This window comes from Nannospalax galili, unplaced genomic scaffold (genome assembly GCF_000622305.1).
Source record: "Nannospalax galili isolate Female #2095 unplaced genomic scaffold, S.galili_v1.0 scaffold591, whole genome shotgun sequence".
Taxonomy (NCBI): Eukaryota; Metazoa; Chordata; class Mammalia; order Rodentia; family Spalacidae; genus Nannospalax; species Nannospalax galili.
Genome location: NW_008330926.1, coordinates 4,111,063 through 4,136,016, shown reverse-complemented (window position 1 = coordinate 4,136,016; position 24,954 = coordinate 4,111,063). Strand labels below are relative to the sequence as shown.

Below are 24,954 nucleotides of genomic sequence, written 5' to 3'. Positions count from 1 at the left end.
TCTTTTTACTATAAGTATGTCCTCAACAACCTCTACCCTTCCCAGAGCACAGGGTCAACAAGGCCACCTCTCTTCCCAATGTCCTCCTTTGAGACTCATGGACACTATATTGATTAATGTGACCAAGATGGCCACCTTCCTGCCCCAGGAAGTGCCCGGTGTCTTCTCTTAAGAATTGAAGAATGGGGGCTGGAGACATGACTCAGGGGTTAAGAGCACTGGCTGCTCTTTGCAGAGGACCCAGGTTTGGTTCCCAGCACCCACATGGTGGCTAACAACCATCAATAATTCCAATTCCAGGGATCCAAAGCCCTCTTCTGACCTTCATGGGTGTTGCATGCATATGGTACACTTAGATACATGTAGCATAACATTCATACACATAAAATACAATAATTATTAAAAATAATTGAAGAATGAAGCTGTGTGTGTTGGCATATGTCTTTGGTCCCAGTACTTGAGAGACAGAGGCAGGCAGATGTCTGAGTTTGAGGCCAGCCTGATCTACATAGTGGATCCTAGACCCGCCAGAGCTACACGGTGAGACTCTGTCTGAAAAAGAAAAATAAATTAAAGAAAAAAAAATTAAAAACCCAACCAACCAACCAACCAACCTCCCACCCCCCAAAAAAACCCCATACAAAACAAAACAAAAGAGAGCGGAAGAACACCACTGACGGTGGTGCAGGTTGAAGCATCCCTCCTTGGTCTCCCCTCACCGCCCTCCATATCCATTCACATCACTTTTAGTGAGGAAAATGTTTCACAACCATGTTTCACCATAAAATCTCCATCTTGGAGATTAGATGCAGCTGAGAGAAAATAGTTTGGGGGTTGGACCATACAGGTTTGTCTCGTTGATGTCCTAACCAGCTGGGGAACCTTTGGGAAAGTCATTTCAGACCTGCATGAATATCATAATGCTTCCTGAGGCTATAATAAACAAAAGTGGGTGCTCAGTCGATGGCACTGATCTTAGGAGGCTGTTTTGATAGGAGGGGGAGGCATGGTATGAAGGGTTTGCCACAGGACCAGGAAAGAAGCAGCAGTTAGGAGGAGGATGATTACAGCTGCACACCGGCTCATATTGGTGAGATGAGGTATGTTCTGGGGATGGGATACAGGGCCTTCCTTGCCCATGCCAGGCAAGCATTCTACCAACTGAACTCTATACCCCCAATGCCCCCCCCACCTGCCTCCGTGCCCCTTTGATGAACCTTTCATCATTTTTAGGTGGGGATTACTTCTCCACCCCTCCTGTGCACAAGTACTGCTTACCCGAAGGATAATGTCCTCCTAAGGGACCTGATGGGTCAAATGCCAAGTCATTCGTAGTTCTGAGAGAGAATAGAAGTTGCACCAACTCAGACTCCAGCAGATCTGAGCATGCCTGTTTGCACACCTCTGGCAGTGTATTATTAAAGTGGCCTGTGCATAGAGCAAGGTGTCTGTCTGTGTGGAGTTAATTTGCATTGAACTAAGTGAGGTTGGATGGCTTTTTCCATGTTGGGCAGACATTTACATAACTTGTTTGCATAATCTGCCTGTTTATACTCATCGTTCTTTTTTAAAAAAAATATTTTTTTTGTGGGGCTGGAGAGATGGCTCAGCGGTTAAGAGCACTGACTGCTCTTGGAGAGGACCCGGGTTCGAGTCTCAGCACCCACATGGTGGCTATGAACCGTCCTTAACTCCAGTTCCAGGGAACTCCGAAGCTCTCTTCTGACTTCCAAGGCATTGTATGACATGGGTGCCCTCACATATATGCAGGCAATATACTCATACACATAAAATAAAAATAATAAATAAAATATTTAAAAAAAATTTGTGTGTGTGTATTATACCTGTATGCAAGCGCACCTGTGTCATGCAATGCCCTGAGAGGTCAGAAGAGGGCATTGGATCCCCCAGAACTGGAGTTACGGATGGCTGTTAGCTGACATCTGGGTGTTGGGAACTGAATTCAGGTCCTCTGTCAGAACAGTCAGTGCTCTTAACCTCTGAGACATCTCTCCAGCCCCTGATTTGTTCATGTTTTTAAAAACTGGGTTGTTGATCTTTTTCATATTGCTTACAGGAGCTCTTAGTATTTTAAGGAACTTAGTCCTCTCTGATATGAATTGCAAATATTTTTCCTTTTTTTTTAATCTTTTTTCTTTTATTATTATTATTATTATTATTATTATTATTATTTTTGATAGTGAAGGTTTGGTTTTTGACATTAACATTTTCTCTGTTTTTTTTTTATTTTGGTTTTGAAACAAAGTCTTGCTATGTAGCTCAGGCTGTCTACAAACTCAGAATCCTCCTATCTAAGCCTCCACTAGGGTTACAGGAATGGGCCAACCACCATTCAATATCAGAATTTTTTTTTTCTTAAAGCTATAGTTGAATTTATGGCCTCTGGTTTTGTGTCATACTTAATGAGTTTTGGGTTTTTTTCTTTTTTGGTGTTTTTGACACAGGGTCTCTCTATAGCCCCAGCAGGCCTGGAACTTATTATGTAGACCAGGCCGGCCTGAGTGCTGGGACTAAAGATGTGCACCACCATGTCTGGCTTAGTGAGCTCTTCTTAATGCTGATACCATTTTAAAAGATTTCCCTTTTCTCTCTACTTTCAAGAGTTTAAAACATTTTTAAAAAAATCACATCTAGGCCAGGTGTGGTGGCACACACCTGTAGTCCCAGCACTTGGGAGGCAGAGGCAGGCTGATCTCTGTAAGTTCAAGGCCAGCCTGGTCTACATAGTGAGTTCCAGGACAGCTGGGGCTACAGGGAGACCCTGTCTCAAAAAGACCAAAAAAAAAAAAAAAAAAAAAAAAAAAAATCACATCTATAATTGTAGCACTTGGGAACTAAAAGGACTTTTAAAAAATCACATCTGTAATTGTTGTGCTTAGGAACTAGGAGGATTGTTGGAGTTCAAAGCCAGCTTAGGGTACAATGTGAGACCCTATCTCTAAAACCAAAATAATATTTAAAAATAAGGGTGTGTGTGGGTAGAGAGATGACTCAGTGGTTGAAAGTGTATTCTCTTCTTACTCTTCTTGCAGAGGACCCAAGTTCAATTCCTAGCACCTATCTCAGGTGGCTCATAAATGCCTGTAACTCCAGCTCCAGGGGATCTGATGCCCTCTTCTGGGCCCTGTGCATCTGCACTCACATGCACATACCCCCTTTTCTACATGCACTTAGTTAAAAAGAAAATCAAGAATTTATGACTGTCAAGGTGGCTCAGTGGGTAAAGCTGCTTGAGAGACAAGTTGGTGACCTGAGTTTGATCCCCAGAGCCCACATAAAGATGGGAGGAGATGCCAGGTGAGGTAGGGCATGCCTTTAGTCCCAGCATTCAGGAGGCAGAGGCAGGAGGATCTCTGTGAGTTCAAGGCCAGCCTGATCTACATAGTGAGTTTCAGGTCAGCTGGGGCTACAGGGAAATCCTATCTCAAAAAGATAAAAAAAGGCCGGGCATGGTGGCGCACGCCTTTAATCCCAGCAGAGGCAGGTAGATCTCTGTGAGTTCAAGGCCAGCCTGGTCTACATAGTGAGTTCTGCGACAGCTGGTCAAAAAAGACCAAAATAAATAAATAAATAATAAATAAATAAATAAGATTAAAAAAAAGAGATGGGAAGAGAGAACCAACTCCAAAAGTTGTCCTCTGCCCTCCACACATGTGCTGTGGGAGACATACCCCCATAGTAATAAATACAAATTTAAAATAAATTTTAAATATATAATCCATTCTGAACTTATCAAGGAGTGAGGTATAAGGTCTCGCCCTAACTTTTTCCAATTGTAACCTGACACCCCTTTATGTTTACTGAATAAGTCACCTTTCCTACACTAATTTTAATTGATTGAATGATTGATTATTGCTAATTGGGGATTAGATTAAGCTTTGTGAATGCTAGGTAAGTGCTCTACCCTGAGCTACAACAACCTCCCTTTCTCTCTCTCCCTCCCTCTCTCTCTCTCTCCCTCTCTCTTTCTCTCTTTCTTTCTCTCTCTCTCTCTCTGGCAGGGTTTCATGTAGCCCAGGCTAACTGGAACTCCATATGTAGCCAAGGATGATCTTGAACTTTAGACTTTTCTGTCTACTCTCAGTGCTGGATTACAAGCATGTGCTACCACATCCTGTTTTATGTGGTGCTGGGGATTGAAGTTCATGCATGGAGGCAGGAGGATCAGGAGTAGCAAGGCCAGCTGTGTACTTGGGACCCTGCTTCAAACAAACAAACAAACAGACAGACAAACAAACAAACAAACTCAAAAGAACTCACCAGGTTGTCCTTGAATTTGCAGGATCCTCCTCTTTTGTTCTAGTGCTGGGGTTACAGGTGTGTGCCACCGTGTTCTGCCCCATTTAGAGAGAACTGATCTGATGGGGCACATTCATAAGGGAGACTGGACTAGGGCAGCTGTCCCCAGATTCCACAGAGAGCAGATACATTGTCACACACCACCATTGTGAACTGCATCCTTTCTGGTAATGGTGAGTGTAACCTGTGAGTGAGTGTGTGTGTGTGTGTGTGTGTGTGTGTGTGTGTGTGTGTGTATGTGTTCACATATACAAACTCAGGACACTTAGGCTGGGGACATAGATTGGGGAGGTCCTTACAAACTAGATGCAGCTGTGTGATGGCAGTGTGTCTGGCCCCTGGAAGAACACAGGCAGCAGAAATATAACAGCTCCATGAAACTTGACAAATGCAAGATACCCATGGAGCCATGTCAGAGGAAGGACCAAACAGAAGCAGCCCCAGAAGCCCCTGGATGGAAGGGGAAGCTCCTGCTTGTGGCTTTTTGTTTTCTTCTTCTTTTGTGACCTTTTTTTTTTTTTGGAGACATGGTTTCACAGTGTAATCCAGATTGGTCTGGAACTCACTGTAATCCTCCTGCAAGTTTGTGCACAAATGCTTGCCAGTGTGTGTGTTTACATGTGTACATGTGAAAAAGCCAGAGGTAGACTGTTGGATGTCTTTCCTGGATTGCTGTGTACCTTTATTTTTTGAAATGGAGACTCCCACTGCTCATGGAGTCTGCTAGGCTGGCTGGCAAGGATCTGCCTTTCTAACCTACCACCCACCCAAGTGTTGGAGTTACAGACACATGTTACTTGTGGACTTGTGGAATTTTTACGTGGGGGATCCAAACTCAAGGTTCTTTTTTTTTTTGTCTTTTTGAGACAAGGTCTCCCTGTAGCCCCAGCTGGCCTGGAACTCACAGAGATCCGCTTGCCTCTGCCTCCCTCCCAAGTGCTGGGATTAAAGGCAGCAGGCACTTTCCTGATTTAGCCATCCCCATCCTACAAATCCCCCACACTGGCTTTTTCTTGTGACTTTTAAAAATCCATATCTTTATTAAAGACCCCCAAAACAGTGTTTGGTGGCTTTTGTTTCCTTCTTTTTCTTTTCAAAAAACAGCAGGAGAGAAAAATGAAGGAGGTAGATGCGCTCAGCAGGGGTTTCAGGTCAGTGGGGCTCCTAGATATGCTTCCCTACTCTCCCTGAGCTGTTGCTGCCTGGATGGCCATGTTGCAGGCTGGTAGGGCTCCCTGCATCCTTCCATCCCAGGAGGAAGAGCGTCAGGCTCTAAGGAAGCAGATAAAAGGAGGAGGGCAGGAAGATGACATCTCTGACCATGGGGGCAGCACTCCTCTGCAGGACACCCTACTCCAAAGCACTGGTGGAGTCCAGGTTTGAAGACCTGTCACCAAAGCATGGGCCCACAGGGGCCAAGACAGAAGAAAGGGGCAGGATGGGCTGGCAGTGGAGGTCCGTGAATTTGCCTATTCTTCTTCAGGAAGGCCTCCAGCTGGTCTTCATTCTTGATGCCCCAAATTGTCCCCATTCTTGAAGGCTAGCACAGTAGATACAGCTCATACTAATGATGAGGTTGTGTGGTGGGCAGTATCCAGCTTGGCCATCACTACCCTTCTGCTTGTCCACTGTCTTTTCTAACCTTGGGCCCAGGATCTTTCAGGGGCCACACCACTGTGCAGAGAAATTCATAGCCATCATGTCTGTCCCACTGTTGAAAGTCCATCCTGGATGTTGAAAGTTGTTGAACAGATGGGTGGTGTGTGTTGTCTAGGCTGGGTGTTACTGTGTGGCGACCAGTGGGGTGTGTAAGGCCCTCGAGATAAGGGGAGCCCACCAGCCCTGAGGGAGCTTCCTAGAGATGACTGATGTCAAGAGGCTCTTCAGAAGGTGCCGAGCCATCTCCGTGCAGCATTAATGGGGGGATGTGCAACCCTCCCCTTCAAGAGCACTTGGGTCTCCTTTGTGATTTTTTAGATCTTGAACTTCACTTCCTCTTTTTATTTAAAGGGGAGGGTGTGGTCATTACGAGAGGGTGGGGTGGGTAGACACGCCTTGAGAGGGCCCAAGGGACACATCAAGTTCCTTCTTACCATTCTTTGTCCATCTTCTGGAAACATGAAAACCCTGACTATGGGCCAGGCTACTGGTTAGACGCCAAAGCCATGGTCAGAGATGGGAAGACAGGCCCCTATACTGCCTAGAAGGCTGAAGACTTCTCAGGCTCCAGAGAGACCCTGACCTTCAAAGGTCCCACTAGATGTGGCACACTATGGAGAGAAAGTCCACTGCCATTACCTGTCTTCAAAACTCAGGTGTCCTCCAGGCTACTGTGAAGCTGGGAAGGTGTGAAGAAAGCCAGAAGGGGACAGGAAATTGAGAGGGGAGAGATGGAAGGTGGTAAGCATGAACTGAGCCCAGAGCCTGGGATCTAGTTTTAGCTACACCATGCAGTTTCTGGGTCTGGCTCTCTATAGAAGTGAGCAGCTAGTCTGCATCTCCATAGGGTCCTTAGGTCTTCCGGTGTCTCATCCCTCAGCGCAGGCTTTCAGCTTCGTGTTACCGCTCCCCCCCCAGTGAGTCTCTGAACCAAAGTCCTGAGAATGCCTTTGGGGGAGTCAGTGCTAGAGCCTCCTCCTGCCTCTAATCTCTTCAGCACTTAATCCGGGTCAGATGGGGGTGGGGGCTCAGTATTGTTCACCCATCTCAGATATCAACTTCTCTAATTAGTCCACAATCTCGGAGAGATACTTGCCCAGACCTTCTTGGCCCGTGGCCACGTTATTTTCTGTGATGTGACCAGGAGAAGACAGAATGTCTTTCTCTTGTGAAGCTTGTTACACGTGAGTCTCTGACTCAGCATTCAGTGTTACCTCTCCACGGGTCGACAGGAGTAGCCCTCACAGCCCTTTCTCCAATGGGATGGAGAGGAAGGCCCAGCCAAAGTAAATACTGACTCCGCCAAACACAAGGCAAATACAAGCAGGTACAAGAAGTACAAGCCCATTAGTAGGCTGGGAGGCTGGTGTTCTGCCGGGAACCATTTGAGAAGAGTTTGGGAGTTGAGTTAGAACAGGGGTAAGGGGCATGACACAGAGCCTGGAGGTACTGCCTGGCTGTGGCCTATAGCCCCTGAGGAGCTGGTCTTGGGGTGTCAGTGAGAAGTGAAGAGGCCCTGGTGTGGGGCAACTAGGGAGAGTGTGAGAGCCAGAGGCAAAGAGGGGGGCATCATACAACTATTGTTAGTACAGGGCAGAGGGAGAAAGCTCAAGGGTGATTCAGGTTCCAGAGAGACCCCCGCCCTCAGAGGTCCCACTAGATGTGGCCAGCTGTGGGCCCTACCCCCTCACCTGTTTTCCTCAGAACTCAGGTGTCCTCCAGGCCTCTGGAGCTATGCAAGTGTGAAGAGGGCTGGAAGGGGACAGGAAATTGAGGGGAGAGATGGAGGATGGTGGGCAGCCCAGGGACTGGGGTCAGAGAGAGGCCCTTGGGATTGGATGGGAGAGAGGCTTTGACTCCCCCAGGCCTGGTGCACACACCCCACTAACTAGCTGTAGGAATTCCTTAACCACCACTCCTTCCTCCTCCTCCTCCTCTTCCTCATCCTCCTCCTCCTCCTCTTCTTCTTCTTCCTCTTCTTCCTGCCTCTCCTACTTAAGTCAAATCAGGTGCCCAGCATACCCAGCACACTCTGTGGCACACAGTATGTGCTTAATAAACAACAGTTGCTATTGTATCACTTATTTTTGTGAGTTTATGCATGTGTGCAGGAACCATCTACCCTGGTCTCCTCTTCCTCCTCCCCTCCTCCTCCTCCTCCTCCTCCTCCTCCTTCTTCTTCTTCTTCCTCTTTTTCCTGCCTCTCCTCCTCATCTTCCTCCTCCTGCTGCTTCTCTTCTTCCTCTTCCTCCTCCTCATCCTCCTCTTCCTCCTCCTCCTCTTTCTCCTCCTCTTCTGCCTTCTCTCCCTCCTCCTCCTATTTTACTTTTGAAATAGGTCCTCACTATGTAGCCCAGGTTGGCCTTAAACTCACAGTCTTTCTGCCCCAGCTTCCTGAGTGCTGGGGTTACAGGCCTATGCCTGAATTGGTTCCTTGACTTCTCTGGTCCTTGTTGCCTCTACAGTGTGAGGCAGGATGGGGAAGATGAGGATGCCACCCCCTCCCTGGCAGCACTTCAACAGTACTTGGTAAAATACCTAGTGTGGCGGAGCACTTCATAAGAATGGCTTATGATTATCATGACATCGGAAGTTAGGAGATTTAGTTCTAGCTGTTAGGTGGAGGATGCAGGGAGAGGTGCCTGGGAATACTGGGGACCTGCCTAGCCCCATGGGACCCAAGGTTACATTTGTTTCTGCTTGGACTTGAGGTGTTCATGGTCTCCTGGCAACCCTTCCACACCCACCTCCTTTTGGACCAAGGGCTTTAGTGCCCAGAGAGGCTTTTTGGTATTGTGCCCTGGCAACCCAAGAAGCTGGAGGCTGCCCTGGGCTACCGGCTGAACCCCTACTACTCTGAAGTGGGGCAGTAGGATGGGATTAGCAGGCACACATTAAGTCTATGTTCTTGGTGGCAGGCCGGCAGCTGGTTCACTGCTTACATAAATGGGGCCAGGAAGCTGAACTTGTTTTTGCTGGCAAGAGCAGCAGTAAGCAGCGGGAGGGTTGAGAAACAGATCTTTGTGTGCATGTTTTTCTCTGGCTATTGACATTTACTAGTTTATAAGATGAGGGAAAAAAAACAGAGCAACCACAAAGCTCTTTGGCTAATGGGTGAGAGACCCACTTCCCAGAAATATACTGCCAAATCCTCAATGGGGGGGGGCGTCTGGTGTCCCCAGGGAGCTGGATAATGTAGGCCACACAGGCAGGAGTCCTGAGATTCCTGGCCCAGATTTTCTAGGACCAGGATTCTTTTTCTCTTGGGGAATGGGAAGTGAGGAAGTTGGGGAGAGCTGTCTAGGAGAGAGAAGCTTTGTCTGAGGACCCTGGATGACTTGGTTATCAGCTTCCCACGCCAAGTCATCACTATTCCAATAATCATCCATAGATGATGTGCATGTTGGGCATCACCTGAGGTGCACAGAGGTGCATCCTGCCCTCTGAGAGGTAATGACTTAGAGGTGATGTGATGCTAGACTTCAGGAAGGGACTGTCACAGACCTCCAGACCACCTGAATTCTCATTGCTCAGAGCAGGCAAGCGGGCCGTAAGTCACTATAAGCCAGGAGTAGCCCTCTGTTTTCTGACGGGCAGAGCGGTTCCTTCTGTGACACTACCTCTCAGATGTGCTTTCTATTATTTTTTTTAAATGTGTATTTGTGTATTACTTGCATGTAGGTAAGTGCACCCATGTTGTACAATGCTTGTGGAGGTCAGAAGAGGCTGTCAGATCCCCTGGGACTGGTGTTTCGGACAGTTCTTAGCTGCCATTGGGTGCTGGGATTTGAACCCAGGTCTTCTGCAAGAATAACCAGTGTTCTTAACTGCTGAGCCATCTCTCCAGCCCCATGCTTTCTATTTTTTAAAAAATATTTTATTTATTGTTTTTATTTTGTGCTTATGAGTGTATTGTGCATGTGTGTAAGTGCATCCATGTCATGTAATGCCTGTGGAGGCCAGAAGAGGGTATTGGATCCCAGGAACCAGAGTTACAGATGGTTGTTAACCATCATGTAGAACTGAACCCAGGACATCTGGAAGGACAGCCAGTGCTTTTAACCACTGAGCCATCTCTCCAGCCCCAGATGTGCTTTCTAGAAAAGAACAAAGTGCCAGGAACTATATGCCTATAATTTCAGCACTTGACAGGCTAAAGTGGGAGGGCTGCCACCAGGTTGAGGCCAGTCTAGTCTCTATAGCGAGTCCTAGGTTAGCCAGGGCTGCATAGTGAGATATTATCTTAAAAAAGAATAAAGCCAGGCAAGACACTATGGCAAGCCAACCCCACCCAGCCAGCCCCCACTAAGCTGTGGCCAAGTGCATCTGAGGAACAAGGAGGCACTTTGGGGGACTAGAAGAGGCTGATATTAGTCCATAGTTGAAGTCCTTCTGTCTTCCTTGTAGTGTCCCATTAGGAGCCTGTCCCATGAAGAGTATCCTTCCTCTGTGTGTGGGATGTGCCTTTGCGTGGATCTTCAGATACCCTCCTCTCCTGCCTCTCTGAGGGTTTGCAAAGCACTAGGAGCTGGGTGGGGGTTGGTTCTTTCTCAAAGTAACTCTAGGAGAAACAGGAGCAGGAAGCAGTGTGGCTGCTGCCCTAGAGGGTGGCATGGGAGGCAGGAAGGTGACCAGCTTGCTCTTGCCTTAGCTGGGGCCTCCTTGCCAGAAGAACCAGACTGACTGATCCTTTTGGAGGGTGCTCACATCCTTGTTCCCTGAAGCCCCATCCCCATTACCGTATAGGGACACTTCAGACTCCAGCTGTCCCCAGGACTCTCACTTTTGGATGCCATCAATACACTGTTCCCTTTTACGAGCTGCATTCCTCGCAGCTCTGCTTATCAAACTCCTACAGATTTCTCAAGCCATATTCAAATTTCTGTTTGCCCTTTAGGATGTTTCTTCTCAGCTCACTAGGTGTCCGGAACATTGTATTTCAGGGTAGCTAGAATTACGGGTAGTCTTAAGGCCTCAGGAATCTGTGGAGACTAAACAAGACAGCAGCATGGACGAGGTGGGAAGAACACAGCACAGAGATGTTCAGGCAGCATGGACGAGGTGGGAAGAACACAGCACAGAGATGTTCAGTAACTGCCAGTTCTCTCTCCTGAATTAAGGACTTCTGGTCTTGCACTGCATGTTGCACAAAATTTTTTGAATTCTTAAGGATGGGACAGGCACAAGCTTGTAGCCTGACTCTCACCACAAGCAATTGCTCAAGGGCAGATGCTAAAATGTGTAGTCCTTGCCAGATTTCATTCACCCCAGGCAGCAGCTGCCATATCCAGCTCCAGGGCACTGTGCATGTCTACCAGGTTTGGGAGGGAGGCTGTGGTCACAAGGGCATATCCTGCAGAATGGTGTGCTGCCAGGATCACCTACTCACCTGGTTTTCCGCTGTGCTTCCTCCTATGTTATGGAGTCCTGGCCAACTCTGGTCTGAAGGTGTCTGCAAAGCTGCTTGTCTTCAAAAGTCCACCCATTGCCAATCTTCCGGCCTACTGCCCTCTCTTCTAATGCAATAACTCGGACTTGTTATGTAGTGTCTTCATTTAAAGAAACACATATGGGGCTGGAGAGATGGCTCAGTGGTTAAGAACACTGGTTGTTCTTCCAGAAGACTTGGGTTCAAATCCCAGCATCCACATAGCAGCTAACAACTGTCCGTCACTCCAATTCCAGGGGATTTGACAGCCTCTTCTGTCCTCTGTGGGCATTGCATGACACGGGTGCACTTACCTACATGCAGGCAATACACACATACACATAAAATAAAAATAATAAATAAAAAAAATTTTAAAAAAGAAACATGTATATAAGAGTCATACATACAAGAAATCTATAGAACATTTAAAAACGTCAGAAAAGCCCAATGTATGAGACATACCGATAGTTCCAGCTACTTGGGAGATTGAGGCAGGAGAATCACTTGAGCCCAAGAGTTCAAGGCCAGCCTGGGTAATACAGTGAGACCCTGTTTCAGAAAACAAAACACAAAATAAAACTGGCTGGAGATAAAAGGGAGAGAAAGAAATCACTCCTATTCCTGTCCTTTGCTAGGCAGACAGAGGTCCAGGGAGGGTGCATCTGTGAGCACCACTTCCTCTCCTTCAAAGAGCTTCTTTTGAGGCTGTCCTACCACCACCCCAGTCACAGGTACTGACTCAGAGCTGGGTCAGGAGGCCTTGAGCGAGGTGGAAGAGCCAGGCTGCCCTTTTGGACTGGCACTAGGCTGTTTTCTCATGGCCCTCCTCCTGTGAGAATTTCTTGTGATCATTCGGCATATAGAGCTTCTAAGAGGAAAGTTAACACAGCAGTGTTCACAATCCCAGAAGAAATATATTTTGAAGCAGGCCTGTGACAGGCAACAGTTGCCAATGGATGTTTTATAATTAATCATTTCTTAATAAAAAATAAATAAAAAAATAAAAAGCCCAGTGTGTCAGTTTTAAAGATCCAGAGAACCATGAGTCCAGTTCCTTGGCAGAGGAAGTGGTCATACTGTTGCTCCCTGCAGCTCGGCCTTTGTGGAGGAGAAAAGAAGGTCTTTTTGGCTGCTGTTTCTCCAAGTTGCCTGACTATTTTTGCCATTGTTAGTAAGTGCAGTAACTTAACAGTCTGCATTGTTCAGACCGGTCACTGAACATGCAAGGGTTTCCACTGAGAAGGAGAGGAACAGGGAAGTGAGCAGAGGGACGCTGTTCCTGGCATTGGCGAAGGCGGAAGCAAAAGCAAGCACCCTTTCCCTGCACATGCATTTTCTTGCTGTGGCGTCTCCTTCCTGGCCAGTCCCTTGGCCAGTCCCTCATGAGGGACTACCTGAGCCACTGCATCACCCATCCCTGGTGCTCCTGGGAATTTCTGGTGTGGAGACCCTGTGGGTGCCTCTGAGGTGTCTGACCTCAGATCAACATGTAATAAACACCTATTGAGTTCTCTGGTGTGTGACGAGTAGTAGCTTACCATCTTGTAGTTATGAATGGGTGGTGACCTGTATATAAAGTTATGCATCACTTAATAATGGGGACACGTTCCGAGAAATGTGCTGTCTGGTGATTTTTTTGTACAGATATGGTAGTTACACAAACCTAGACGCTATAGGTCAATCACTTGACATGGCCTCTTGATACTATCAATAGATGTGGTTAGTAGATGTGTCTCTTGCCACCATAATGTGACACATTGTATACCATTACATTTTAATTTTACTTAAAAATTGTGTGTGTGTGTGTGTGTGTGTGTGCGTGTGCGTGCATAAGCATGTGGAGGCCAGAGATTGATACTGGGTGTATTTCTTAATCACTCCCCACCTTATTGTTTCCCAGTGTTTAAAATTACATCTATTTGTTTAGTGGTGAGGTGGGTGGGTGTGTCTATATTCCATGGTATGTGTGTGGGGGTCAGAGGACAACTTTTGGGAGTTGGTTTTCTCCTTCCACTATGTGGTTCTGGGGATCAAACAGGTTCTCAGGCTTAAGGGCAATTGTCTTTGCCTGCTGAGCCTTCTTGCTGGCTTTCTCCATCTTTATTATTATTCTTTTATTTTTAGACACGGTCTCCCTGTAGCCCCAATTGACCTGGAACTCACTGTGTAAACCAGGCTAGCCTCACTCTCACAGAGATTCATCTGCCTTTGCCTCCCAAGTGCTGGGACTAAAGGTGTGCACCACCACACCCAGCTTGTCTTATTTTTGGAGATGGGTTCTTTCACTGAACTTGGAGCTGGCCAATTCAGCTAGACTGGCTGTCCAGAAGCTCCAGGGTCCTCCTGTCTGCACCTAGCTAGCATTGGGGTTATAGGTCTGTGCTGTTACATGGAGACTGGGGACTAAATCAGGGCCTCATGCTTGTGTAGCAAGCCCTTTACTGGTTGAGCCATTTCCCCAGCTCTATTTTTTTTTTCTTTTTGAGACAGGGTTGGTCTCCCTATAGCCCTAGCTGGCCTAGAACTCATTATGTAGACCAGGCTGGCCTTGAACTCACAGAGATCTGCTTGCCTCTGCCTCCCAAGTGCTGGGATTAAAGGCATGTGCCACCCAGCTCTATTTTTAAAAAATTTATTGTGTAGGGGCTGGAGAGATGGCTCAGTGGTTAAGAGCACTGACTGCTCTTGCAGAGGACCTGGGTTCGATTCCCAGCACCCACATGGTGGCTATGAACCGTCCCTAATTCCAGTTCCGGGGAATCCGAAGCCCTCTTCTGACCTCCGCGGCATTGCAAGACATGGGTGCACTCACATATATGCAGGCAATACACCCGTACACATAAAATAAAAATAATAAAATATTAAAAAATATTATTATGTGTGTGCACACACATGTGGAAGTCAGAGGACAGAGCTTGGGAATCAGCTCCCTCCTGCTGTTTATTTTTTAGATACAGTCTCATATAGTCCATGATGACCTTGAATTGGATATGTAGGAGAACATGACTTTGAACTCCTGATCCCCCTGCCTCTATCCCCCCAAGTGCTTGGATTACAGATGCATGTCACCATGTGTAGTTTAAACCTAAACAAAATTAGGAATACATTCTAAAATAATGATAAATGTATATAACCCCACCGCTCAGGTACAGCTCAGGCCTTGTCTGTATCTTTATATGACTGACAATTCAGTAGGTTTGTCCACAACAGCACCACTGCAAACATGTGCATATGGAGTTGTGGTGTGGCAGCAGGAACTTTTCAGAACCATTATCATCGTATGGAACCTTACTGTGTCTGTGGTCTGTGGTTGACCAAAATATCCTGTGGATAGTGGCCTGTACAAATGCCATAGAAAGCATGCGCTGTCCGTGGTTCTTGACCCCTAACTTGGACTTTCATGCAGACTTGTGCACTGGTGCTCCTAAACTGCCTTGTGAATTCTGATACTCACTCTTCAGCTGATGGAGGGCTGTTGCAAGCACTGCAGTAGAGCCACCCACCAGCAGGTTTGCCTCTGTCTTTGCTTCTACAAGTTCAAAATATATGCATGAACTTGATGTCTGTATTAGATTTTATCCTTGCAACTGAGTTATCCAGTGAAAAATGGGAAAGTGAAAACATTGATAGAGTAATGTGGAGAGTCACTGGGTCTTCTAAATTTCACCTCATTTGGGTACAGATGGAAGTGTCTGAACTGGATATGGCACACACCCAGCTGTTGTCTTCATCAGGTGACTATGTGTTCAACTCCGAAAGAGGCAGAAAAACAGAGAGAGCACAGTTCAAAGCCAGGCACGGTGGTGTACTCCTGTAATCCTAGCATCCAGGAGGTGGAGGCAGGAGGACCAGGAACTCAAGGTCATCTTCAGATACTTAGCAAGTTTGAGGCCAGCTTGGGCTACAGGAGATCCTACGTGAACAACGAAACAAAACAGACTCCAGTAATGTTATTGTTTGGGAAACTCAAGGAGTCACTTGTGAGAGTTGATAGGTACACTCTTTGTCTATGACAAAGTACTAGAAACAACTTGAAACCTCACACAATGGAGTATTACAGTGATATGAGAGTAAATAAACTACGTCTATGTATAAATGAATTGTGGAAACAGGTGAATAAAAATAGCATGTTACGCCGGGCATGGACTCCTGTAATCCCAGCACTAGAGAGGCAGAGGCAGGTGGATGCATGTGAGTTCAAGGCCATCCTGGTCTACATAGTGAGTTCCAGGACAGCTGGAGCTACAGGGAGACCCTGTCTCAAAAAAAAAATAAATAAATAAAAATAAAAATAGCATATTACAGAAAATACATAGAAACCATTTTATGAAGCTCTAGGTCCAAGTAAAGCTAGGGAAGACTGAGGGACCATGGGCAGCCAACCAATTTTAAAAGGAAGAGAGAGGGCTGACAAGATGGCTCAGCAGGTAAAGGTACTTGCTGTGAAGTCTGATGATCTGAGTTTGATCCCCAGGCCCCACATGGTAGAAGGAGAGACTCTACTTCCACAAGTTGTCTTCTGATTTCCACACACATGCCATGGCAATGCACACCCCCCACAATAAATAAATAGATAAATAGATAGATAGATGATAGATAGATAGATAGATAGATAGATAGATAGATAGATAGATAGATAGGTAGATAGATAGATGATAAAATAGAAATGTTTAAAGTAAGGGAGGATAAGCCCGCAACTGTGAAATGCATAGATCAGAAGGTTATAAGTTGGGGGAGCCCAAAATGACATTCAGAAGTAACAAGTGTGCTTGTAGAGTTCAGTAGAAGCTTCTAGGTATTTTATGCTTTGTAACTTTTAGGAATACTGCATAGATTAATTTGCATGTGTTCAATAGTGTATAATATAGTTGAGAAACAATGAAGTGCTAGAAATATGTCATTGAAACTTATTACAAAAGCTTGCAAAAATTAGGACTTTTTGAGGCCCTTGGAAGCCTTCCTCTTACTTGAGTTTCTAGGGCTCTGAAATCACTGCCACACAGGTCAGTGCTATGTGCAATGGCAAGTGCATTTCTCAGAAGTGGGGCTCTCTGGTGCCTAAGTCTAGCCACCTCACCGTGTTGTGGCCTCCTTAGATGTTGGCTGACAGATGGAGGACCTTTCTTATCCACTGTGGCCTAGAGGGGTCTAAGGAACTTCTTTAAATCTACCTAGATATATGACCACTGCTGGGGTTTTTTTTTTTTTTTTTTTTTTTTTTTTTTTTTTTTTCACCCAAACGTCCAGGGCTCTGGAGGGAGGAAAAAGGGTGGCTGCCACTCAGGCCTGACATTTATCCTACCATCCTCAGACTAGAGGATGTCAGGATGGATCCTGACTCCAAGCGGTAAAGTGAGAAGGCAGCTCGAAGGCCACCAGTACGGGCAGGCTGGGCCCAATGCCAGGCAGAAGCTTTGTTTCTTTCATGCCTGTGTCTGAACATGGCCAATGGCTGCTGGGGACAGCGAGACTGCCTTGGCTTAAGAGTTGTAGCCTATTTGCAAATCACTGACCCCTTCTTCCCTCCTCTCTGATAGCCTTCTAGGATGGGATGGGAGAAAGGATGGGCTGCCAGGCACCAGATGAAAACTCCTTCCAATCAACGAGGATTTGCAGGTCAAAGAGAAACTCTTATGCTGAGCTTATCCCAGTCCCAGAAACACAGGCAACATGAGGTCAGGCACTCTGGTGGCTGCTCACCTTTCTGAATCTTTGGCCAGATGTATTGCTGATATGAGAAGAGCCATGTATTCGTAACATGAAAACTGGCTGTGTTTCCTAGCCTACATTTGCTCAGCCAGTGGAATTAATTTTATTGATTGGTCCAGGGCAGTTCAGCTAATTTTTATCTTGGATTCTGTGAATCTATAACGTGTACTAAGAAAAAAGTACATTTGTCCCTCTAATCTTTGTGTTTGTTTTGAAACTCCCAGATCACGCTGGCCTTTGGTGCTCTTCCTGCCTCAGCCTCCCAATGTGGGGATTGTGTCACCATGCTTGACTTGATGTTCCTCGAATCTTTAATCTCTTTTTCCTTGAGTGTAACACACACATTTTTTTTTTCAGGAGATGAGGAATGTGTTTGTTCATTTTTATTTGCCAATTTGGTCCCTAGAATGAAAACAACTCTGCCCGGATGTTTACAAGGTAGGGGTAGAGTACCGGAGCGAGCAGAGATTCGGGGCTATGGCCCTCTTCTCAGCGGAGCAGCTGTCCTGCCAGTGGGGATCAGCACACCTCCTGATTTTTCTGTGGTGGTTACTGTCTATAAAATGGGCTCATACAGATCCTGTGACTCGGAACCCTTGGGCACTTGTGTGTGCTGGGGTCCCACTTGGGAACCTGCCATCCATTCCTAGGTGAATTCATTTATTCACTCATGCATTTGTCAGTTAAGAAGGGGCATTTTAGACCGTGGACTAACACAGGATGCCTGTGATTGTGCTGTCTGGAGCCTCTCTTTCTCTCTCTCTCTCTCTCTCTCTCTCTCTCTCTCCCTCCCTCCCTCCCTCCCTCTCAAAGTTTTTCCTTTCCTTTTATTTATTTGTTTGCTCGTTTTTAAGACAGTCTCTCTATGTAGCCCTGGCTGGCCTGAAACTCACCATATAGACCCGGTTGGCCCTGAACTCATAGAGATCTGCTCGCCTCTGTCTCCTGAGTGTTGGGTCTAAAGATGTGTGCCATCGTACTAGACTATTTGGCCTACTTAATTTTAAAATGTTTATTTATTATCATTACTGGGTGTGTATGTGGTGTATGTGTGCAGGCATGCCCACAGCGCACAAGTGGAGGTCAGAAGACAACTTTAGGAGTCAGTTCTCCTCTACATAGTTTCCAGACATTGAACTCAGGTCCTTAGACTTGCCTGATGAGCCATCTTGCTGGCTCTGTGCCTGGAACCTTAAGAGAAAGATAGCCTTGGGCTTCGAAGCTGTGGCAGCACTGTGAAAAGGTGGCACTAAGTTGGAGGACAGAGAACACCTCTGAGGAAAGGATGCTGGGACTGGGACCTGGCAGTACTATTCTGTTGTGGGGATGGCATGAGAGAAAGGAAAGGCATATGCCACCACACCTAGCCCTGAAAGGGTTTTATAATCAAGGATTGGGGTGGCTAGACTGTGGCTTGTGAAGGTGCACCCCAGCAGACAGTGGGGTCGTCTGGGGAGGCATCTGGAGGCCAGGCAAATGTAATGTGGGCTGGACCATGGGAGGGCTCCAAGGTTTAGATGCCTCTTATGGCTTTTCCATTTCAGAAGTGAAGTCCCATTTTCAAGTTGCTGTTGCTTTTCTCTTCCTACAGAGGTGGCAAATGATACGGTGGCGAGTCTGCCGGGGGCCACTGTCACCCTGACCTGCCCAGGGATGGAACCAGAAAACAATACCACTGTTTACTGGGTGCACAATGGCTCAAACCTCAGAAGATGGGCTAGTGTGGGAAGAAATCTACTTCTGAGATTGGTGCAGCCCAGCGACTCCGGGAACTATTCATGCTACGTGGATGGCCAGCAAGCTGGGACTGTGCGCTTGCTGGTAGATGGTGAGTTGTGTCCCCGGAGCCCTCTGGGAGCCACCTCCAATGTTCATAAGAAATGTGCCTCTGTGTATTCCAGAAAGATTCTCTGTTTGGTCCTTGAAGTTTGTTATGTCTTTGGTCCAAGTATTTTGGGAAAAGGCCACTGGTCTTTTGTGGAGAAAATGCCTGTGAGGTGGGGATATCTGGCTGGTAGTGGAAGTTGTCTAGCTTAGTGATAGGTTTGATAGCAGGGACTCACAGCCAGGCAGGCTGGGGTAAAATCTGCCCTGCCCCTCAGATTCCTACTGCAAAATAAAGCTAACTTTATTATCTTTCCTTAGAGTGTTACAAAGATGAAATGAGTGCACACACGCACACATGAATGCATGCATGTACACAGGCACATGCACATAGGCACATGCATGCACACATGCTCACAAGGACTGAAAACTCTGCACAGCCCACATGGAGTTCTCAGATGAGCCCCTCTTAGAACTAGTGTGTTGAGGCCAGGCATGGTGGTACATGCCTTTAATTCCAGTACTCGGGAGGCAGATGCAGGCGGATCTCTGTGAGTTCAAGGCCAGCCTGGTCTACATAGTGAGTTCCAGGACAGCTGGGGCTACAGGGAGACCCTGTCTCAAAAAGACAGAAAACAAAAACAAAACAAAAAAAAAACCATGGGTCAAAATTCCCTCGGATCTGGATGCAGACTTCGTGGGACCCATGCCCCGTGTGCAAGCCCTACTTACTGCTGCCTTCCCTGCACCTACTGATATCCTTCCAATGACCATGGGAAGGAAGGCAGTGTTTTTGTTATTATGTCATCATCAGCTAATTCTACAGGTGAGAAAACCAAAAAGATACTGGGACCTGCTCATGGTCACACAGCCAGGTGTGTGTGTGGCCAAAGGCCCTATTTTGGGTTGTCCTTTCACCCCTTAAACAGAATGTTTAAAGGTGATGCCTTGTCTCCTTGCTCAGCATCATCATGCCATCATGGCCTGGGGACTTGGGTCATGTGCTCCCTACAGAGGGCAGAGTGATGTGCAGGGCCGGCGTGTTGGGCAGCCTGCACCTCCTCAGCCTGTCACTGTGCTCTCCTTTCAGTTCCTCCAGAGAAACCCAATCTCCACTGCTTCCGGAAGAATCCACTCATGAACGTTGTTTGTGAGTGGCGTCCTCATCACAAACCCTCTGAAACGACCAAGGCTGTGCTGAATGTGAAGAAGCTGTAAGTGGCTGGGTGGGGCTGTGTGTTTAGTCTGTGTGCATGGGAGCCCCAGAGTTGTAGGGCCTCAAAGTACCTCTGCTGGAAGGACTGGGCAGGGACCGAAAGTTGACCAATAGATACTGGGACCTGCTCATGGTCACACAGCCAGGTGTGTGTGAGGCCCTGGTTTGGCTTTGATCACCAGTTACCTACCTACTCCAAATTAAATTAATTAATTAATTAATTTATTTATTTATTTATTGTCTTTTTGAGACAGGGTCTCCCTTTAGCCCCAGCTGTCCTGGATGGAACTCACTATGGAGACCAGGCTGGCCTCGAACTCACAGAGATCCGCCTGCCTCTGCCTCCCAAGTGCTGGGATTAAAGTCTGTGCCACCACGCCCAGCTCCAAATTGAATTTTAAAAGTTCCTTTGGAATAATGGAACTGAGCCCTATTCTGGGCATGATGCTTGGAGCTATTAACTCAATTTAGCTATTCCAACAGCTATGGGAAATGGGTGTTGTTTTCCTCACTTAAGAGGAGCTGAAGTTCAGAGAGATTGATTAATTTGCTCAAGGTCATCTAACTAGTAAGTGATTCTAAGTAGTTAGGAAGTGAACCAATTCCAACGTGGGCTGCCCCATGATTCAGGTCCAAAGGTTTTGGGTATTTCACTGAAAAAGATGCAAATGGCCTGTGGTCAGGGAAGCTGTTAACAGTGCCTTGCTCCTGTGAGCATTATAAAGTCAGACAACAGGGAGTGGTCCTGAGGGGAGGGGAACTGAGGTCCTGACTGCCTGGGGTCCCTGCTCTGTTACTAGAATATGGCATGAAGTAGGGACCAATGGCTTCAGTCAGTGTGTGTGTGTGTGTGTGTGTGTGTGTGTGTGTGTGTGTGTGTGTTTACCCAAGGAGGCTAGAAGAAAGGCCCTCTACAGCTGGAGTTCCAGGTAGCCTGCTGTCTGACATGGGTGCTAGAAACCAAATGCAGGTCCTCTGGAAGAGCAGTGCGTGCTCTTAACTCCTGAGCCATCTCTCCAGCCCTTCTGCATCCTTTGGAGTACCAAGAACCGGTAGGCCCAGACAGGAAGTGAGAGCTCAGCACACAGTGCTGTCTGGATAAGAGGCTGAACTTTTTCCTCCAGCCCCTCCCCCATTGACTGGGTGTCCTGCCAGAGGGCTTTTTGCAGAATCTGTGTCAGGTCAGATAGGTATTCATACTACTAGAATTCCCATTTTCAAATGAGAACAGACACTCAGGATGAATACTTTGCTCAAAGCTACAAAAGCAAATAAGAGCAGATGATCTGGGGCTGAATTGAAGTCCTGAAAGGAGATGTCAGTGCCCAGACTTCAAACTCCCATCTTCTTTTCCCTCTAAAAGAACAGAAGCTGCTAGAGTGTTCTTGCCCTTCTTTTGTTGTGTCCCACAGCAAGCTCAGTTTCACGACTGAGTTCCAGGTGCCCTGCCAGTATTCTCAGGAGTTCCAAAACTTCTCCTGCCAGGTGGCAATCCTAGAGGACAATAATGCTTTCTACGTAGTGACCCTATGCGTGGCCAACAGTGTCGGAAGCAAGTCCAGCAATGATGTGTCATTCGAGGCCATAAGAATAGGTAAGCAGGCCCAACTCCACAGCAACTTCTCTCTTATCTACTTCTGAGAGCGGCAGGGAAAGGGTAGTGGTGAGGGCTTGGGAGCTGGGCCTTTTGGGACCGAACTGATGAATGGATGGGGGTCTTAGGATGTGTATCAGGGGCTGAGAGGTAATCCAATAGTCAAATACTTGCCTAGCATGTGCAAGGTCTTGGATTCCATCCCCAGCACTAAAATAAAATGAATAAATGAATTAATTAAAAATTTTTTTGTTTTTTGAGACAGGGTCTCCCTGTAGCCCCAGCTGGCCTGGAACTCACTGTGTAGACCAGGCTGGCTTTGAACTCACACAGATCTGCCTGCCTCTGCCTCCCGAGTGCTGGGATTAAAGGTGTGTGCTACCATGCCAGGCTAATTAAATAAATTTTAAAAAATTTCTGGGGAGTGATGCGACTCTGATTGTGTATGGGTGTCCACAGAGCCTTCTTGGGCAGCTCTCCTGTGTGATGTTTGCTGTTGCATTATACAGAAACCCTACTCCCTCTCCACAGTGCAGCCTGACCCACCTGTCAACCTTGTGGTCACAGCCATGCCGGGAAACCCTCACTGGCTCAATGTCAGCTGGCAAGACCCTGAGTCCTGGGACCCATATTACTACCTGCTACAGTATGAGGTTCGATACCGGCCAGAATGGTCAAAGACATCCACAGTGTGGTTGGTAATTCATCTCTATTACTTCTTTGTTTTGTTTTGTTGAGATAAGGTCTCATTCTGTAGCCCAGACTGGCTTCCAACTCATGGCAGTCTTCCTGCCTTATGCCTCTTAAGTTCCTGGGTGCTGAGATTATAGGAGTGAGCCTCCAGGCCTGGCTCAAATCTATTTCTAAATAGAAAAACCCCTCTAGACACTTGGGTTCCCCCAAGTGGCAGATGCTAGAAAGGAAGAAGTGGGTTCTAGGTCCTGCTTTGTACCTTTCTCCCTTGGATGAGTCATTTAATGTTAGAAGCTTTGGCTGTGTCTTTATAAAATGAGACCAATAATGCCAGGCCAGCCTCCCTCTAACTGTTCTACTTAAGAGAATGAGAGCACAGAGGAGAGCTGGGCTCCATGCACAACAAGGACTGTGGCTTGCAGAGTTCTGTAGCCCATGGGGTGGGTCTGTGACTTCAGCTTGTGTAGCCCAGAATAACTCCATGTCACTCTCAAGCCTCTCTGCTGGCTAGAGAGCTGGGTGGTCAAGGGTGTCCTCTCCCTGTGGCATTGCCCCACAGGGACCACTGGGAGTCATCATGTCTCCATTCTCAGATCAAGAACCTCGAGAAGAAACCCAAGAAGACCTATCATCACTGCATCATCCAGGATGCCTTGAGAGGCATGAAACACGTGGTGCAGATCCGGGGAAAGGAGGAGTTTGGGATTGGCAAGTGGAGCGAGTGGACCCCGGAGGTCACGTGTACTCCTTGGATAGGTACCTGGGTCCATGTGGAGGGAGGGCAGGACATCTCAGCCTTGTTGGTGTGTCAGCAGTCTAGTAGTATGTGGAAAGCCATCCCAAACCTATATAACCTACATCTAACATTTATCCTTCCTCCCTTCCTTCCCTCCCTCCCTTCCTTCCTTCCTTCCTCCCTCCCTCCCTTCCTTCCTTTCTTCCTTCCTTCCTTTTTTCTTTCTCTCTCTTTGTCTCTTTTTTTCATATATATGCATATATTTTTGCTTTTCTTTATATATATTGGTCTTTTTGAGACAGGGTCTCCCTGTAGCCCCAGCTGTCCTGGAACTCACTATGTAGACCAGGCTGGCCTTGAACTCACAGAGATCCACCTGCCTCTGCCTCCTGAGTGCTGGCATTAAAGGCATGCACCACCACACCCGGCTCTTTTAATAAATATTTTATTGATTTTTTGTGCATTTTATATGTCTTAATCATATTTAGGCCCCCTCCTCTATCTGCAACCCCCATAGCCTACCCACAGGATTTCATGCATTTTGTCATATATGTTAAGGGCTATCGAGTCAAGTTTATGTCCCCAGATGTCCCTCAGTGTGAGTTCATCCACTGGAGTCTGGACAACCTATGTAGCATCACACCCTTAAAGAAGACCAACTTTGCCTCACCCAGTAGTGATCAGCTGCCAACCGTTCCTCGGCAAAGGTTGGAATCTCCCGCTCATTTCCCCAGTTCTGTGCCGGATTTTTGTCTGGCCTGAGTTTGCAGGGGTCTTGTACATGCTGTCAACATTGCTGTAAGTTCATATGAACAAGTTCCCAGAAGCCTGAAAAACTGTTTCCTTGTGGTCGTCCACCACCCCTGACTCTTACAATCTTTCCCCCTTTTCTGCAATGGTTCCTGAGTTCCGGGTGGGTGAGGTATAATATAGGTGCCCTGTCCAGGGACACGAACTCTGCAGTCTCTTACTCTCTACAGTTTGGTTGGCTGTGGCCTTCTGTGTTCATTGCTTTCTGTTGCGTGAGGAATCTTCCTGGTGAGCTGAGAGATGCATTAGTATTTCTCCACTCCTTGTTCCACTATGTTCTGTGAGCCTTAAGTATAGAGGTTCCACTGTCGATGTGTCACTTAGGGATGGGCATCTCACAGACATTTACTCTCTATGTTTGATCCATTGTGCAACTCTGTTTTTTTGAGACAGGGGTCTCACTATGTAGCTCTGGCTGGCCTGGAACTGAATTTGTAGACCAGGTTGGACTTGAATTTACAGAGCTCTGCCTACTTCTGCCTCTTGAGTATTGGGATTAAAGGTGTGCACCTTCATACCTGGCCTATTTATTTATATTTTAAAATATTTGTTTATTTATTGTATTTAATTTTGAGACAGGGTCTCACTATATAGTCCTGGCTGGCTTGGAACTCCTTATGTAGACCAGACTGGCCTCGAACTCACAGAGATCCTCCTGTGTCTGCCTCCCAAGTGCTAGCTAGAATTAAAGGTGTGCACCACCATACTCAGACTTATTTTTATTTATGTATGTGTGTGTGTGTGTGTATCTGTGTGAGTGTCTGCCACATGTGTGCAGGTATCCATGGAAGTCAGAAAATGTCAGGTTCCCTGGAACTGGAGTTACATGCAGTTGTCAGCCAGTGTATGGGTGCTGGGAACAGAACCTGGTTCCTCTGGAAGAGCATCAAGTGTTCTTAACCACTGGGCAATCTCTTCAAGCCTTTCCTTCCTTCTTCCTTCCTTTCCTCCTTCCTTCCTTCCTT

At 46.9% G+C, this 24,954-nt stretch overlaps 1 protein-coding gene and 1 pseudogene across 3 annotated transcripts in view; one reads left to right on the top strand and one right to left on the bottom strand.

Annotated features, from left to right (window-relative positions):
* Il6r (interleukin 6 receptor) overlaps positions 1–24,954 on the top strand; it is a 58,160-nt gene that overhangs the window by 9,114 nt on the left and 24,092 nt on the right. For 2 of the 3 annotated variants that reach the window (XR_003847332.1, XM_008854768.3), the window contains exons 2-6: positions 18,708–18,944; positions 20,031–20,154; positions 21,569–21,750; positions 22,282–22,448; positions 23,037–23,199. Coding sequence is in view for 2 of the 3 variants with exons in the window: in XM_008854768.3 (XP_008852990.2) it covers positions 18,708–18,944; positions 20,031–20,154; positions 21,569–21,750; positions 22,282–22,448; positions 23,037–23,199 (873 nt within the window). In the remaining variant the exon portion in view is untranslated. The remainder of the gene's footprint in view (positions 1–18,707; positions 18,945–20,030; positions 20,155–21,568; positions 21,751–22,281; positions 22,449–23,036; positions 23,200–24,954) is intronic. The other variant, XM_029557259.1, reaches the window with a different exon arrangement.
* LOC115067687 lies at positions 5,711–6,222 on the bottom strand (annotated as a pseudogene).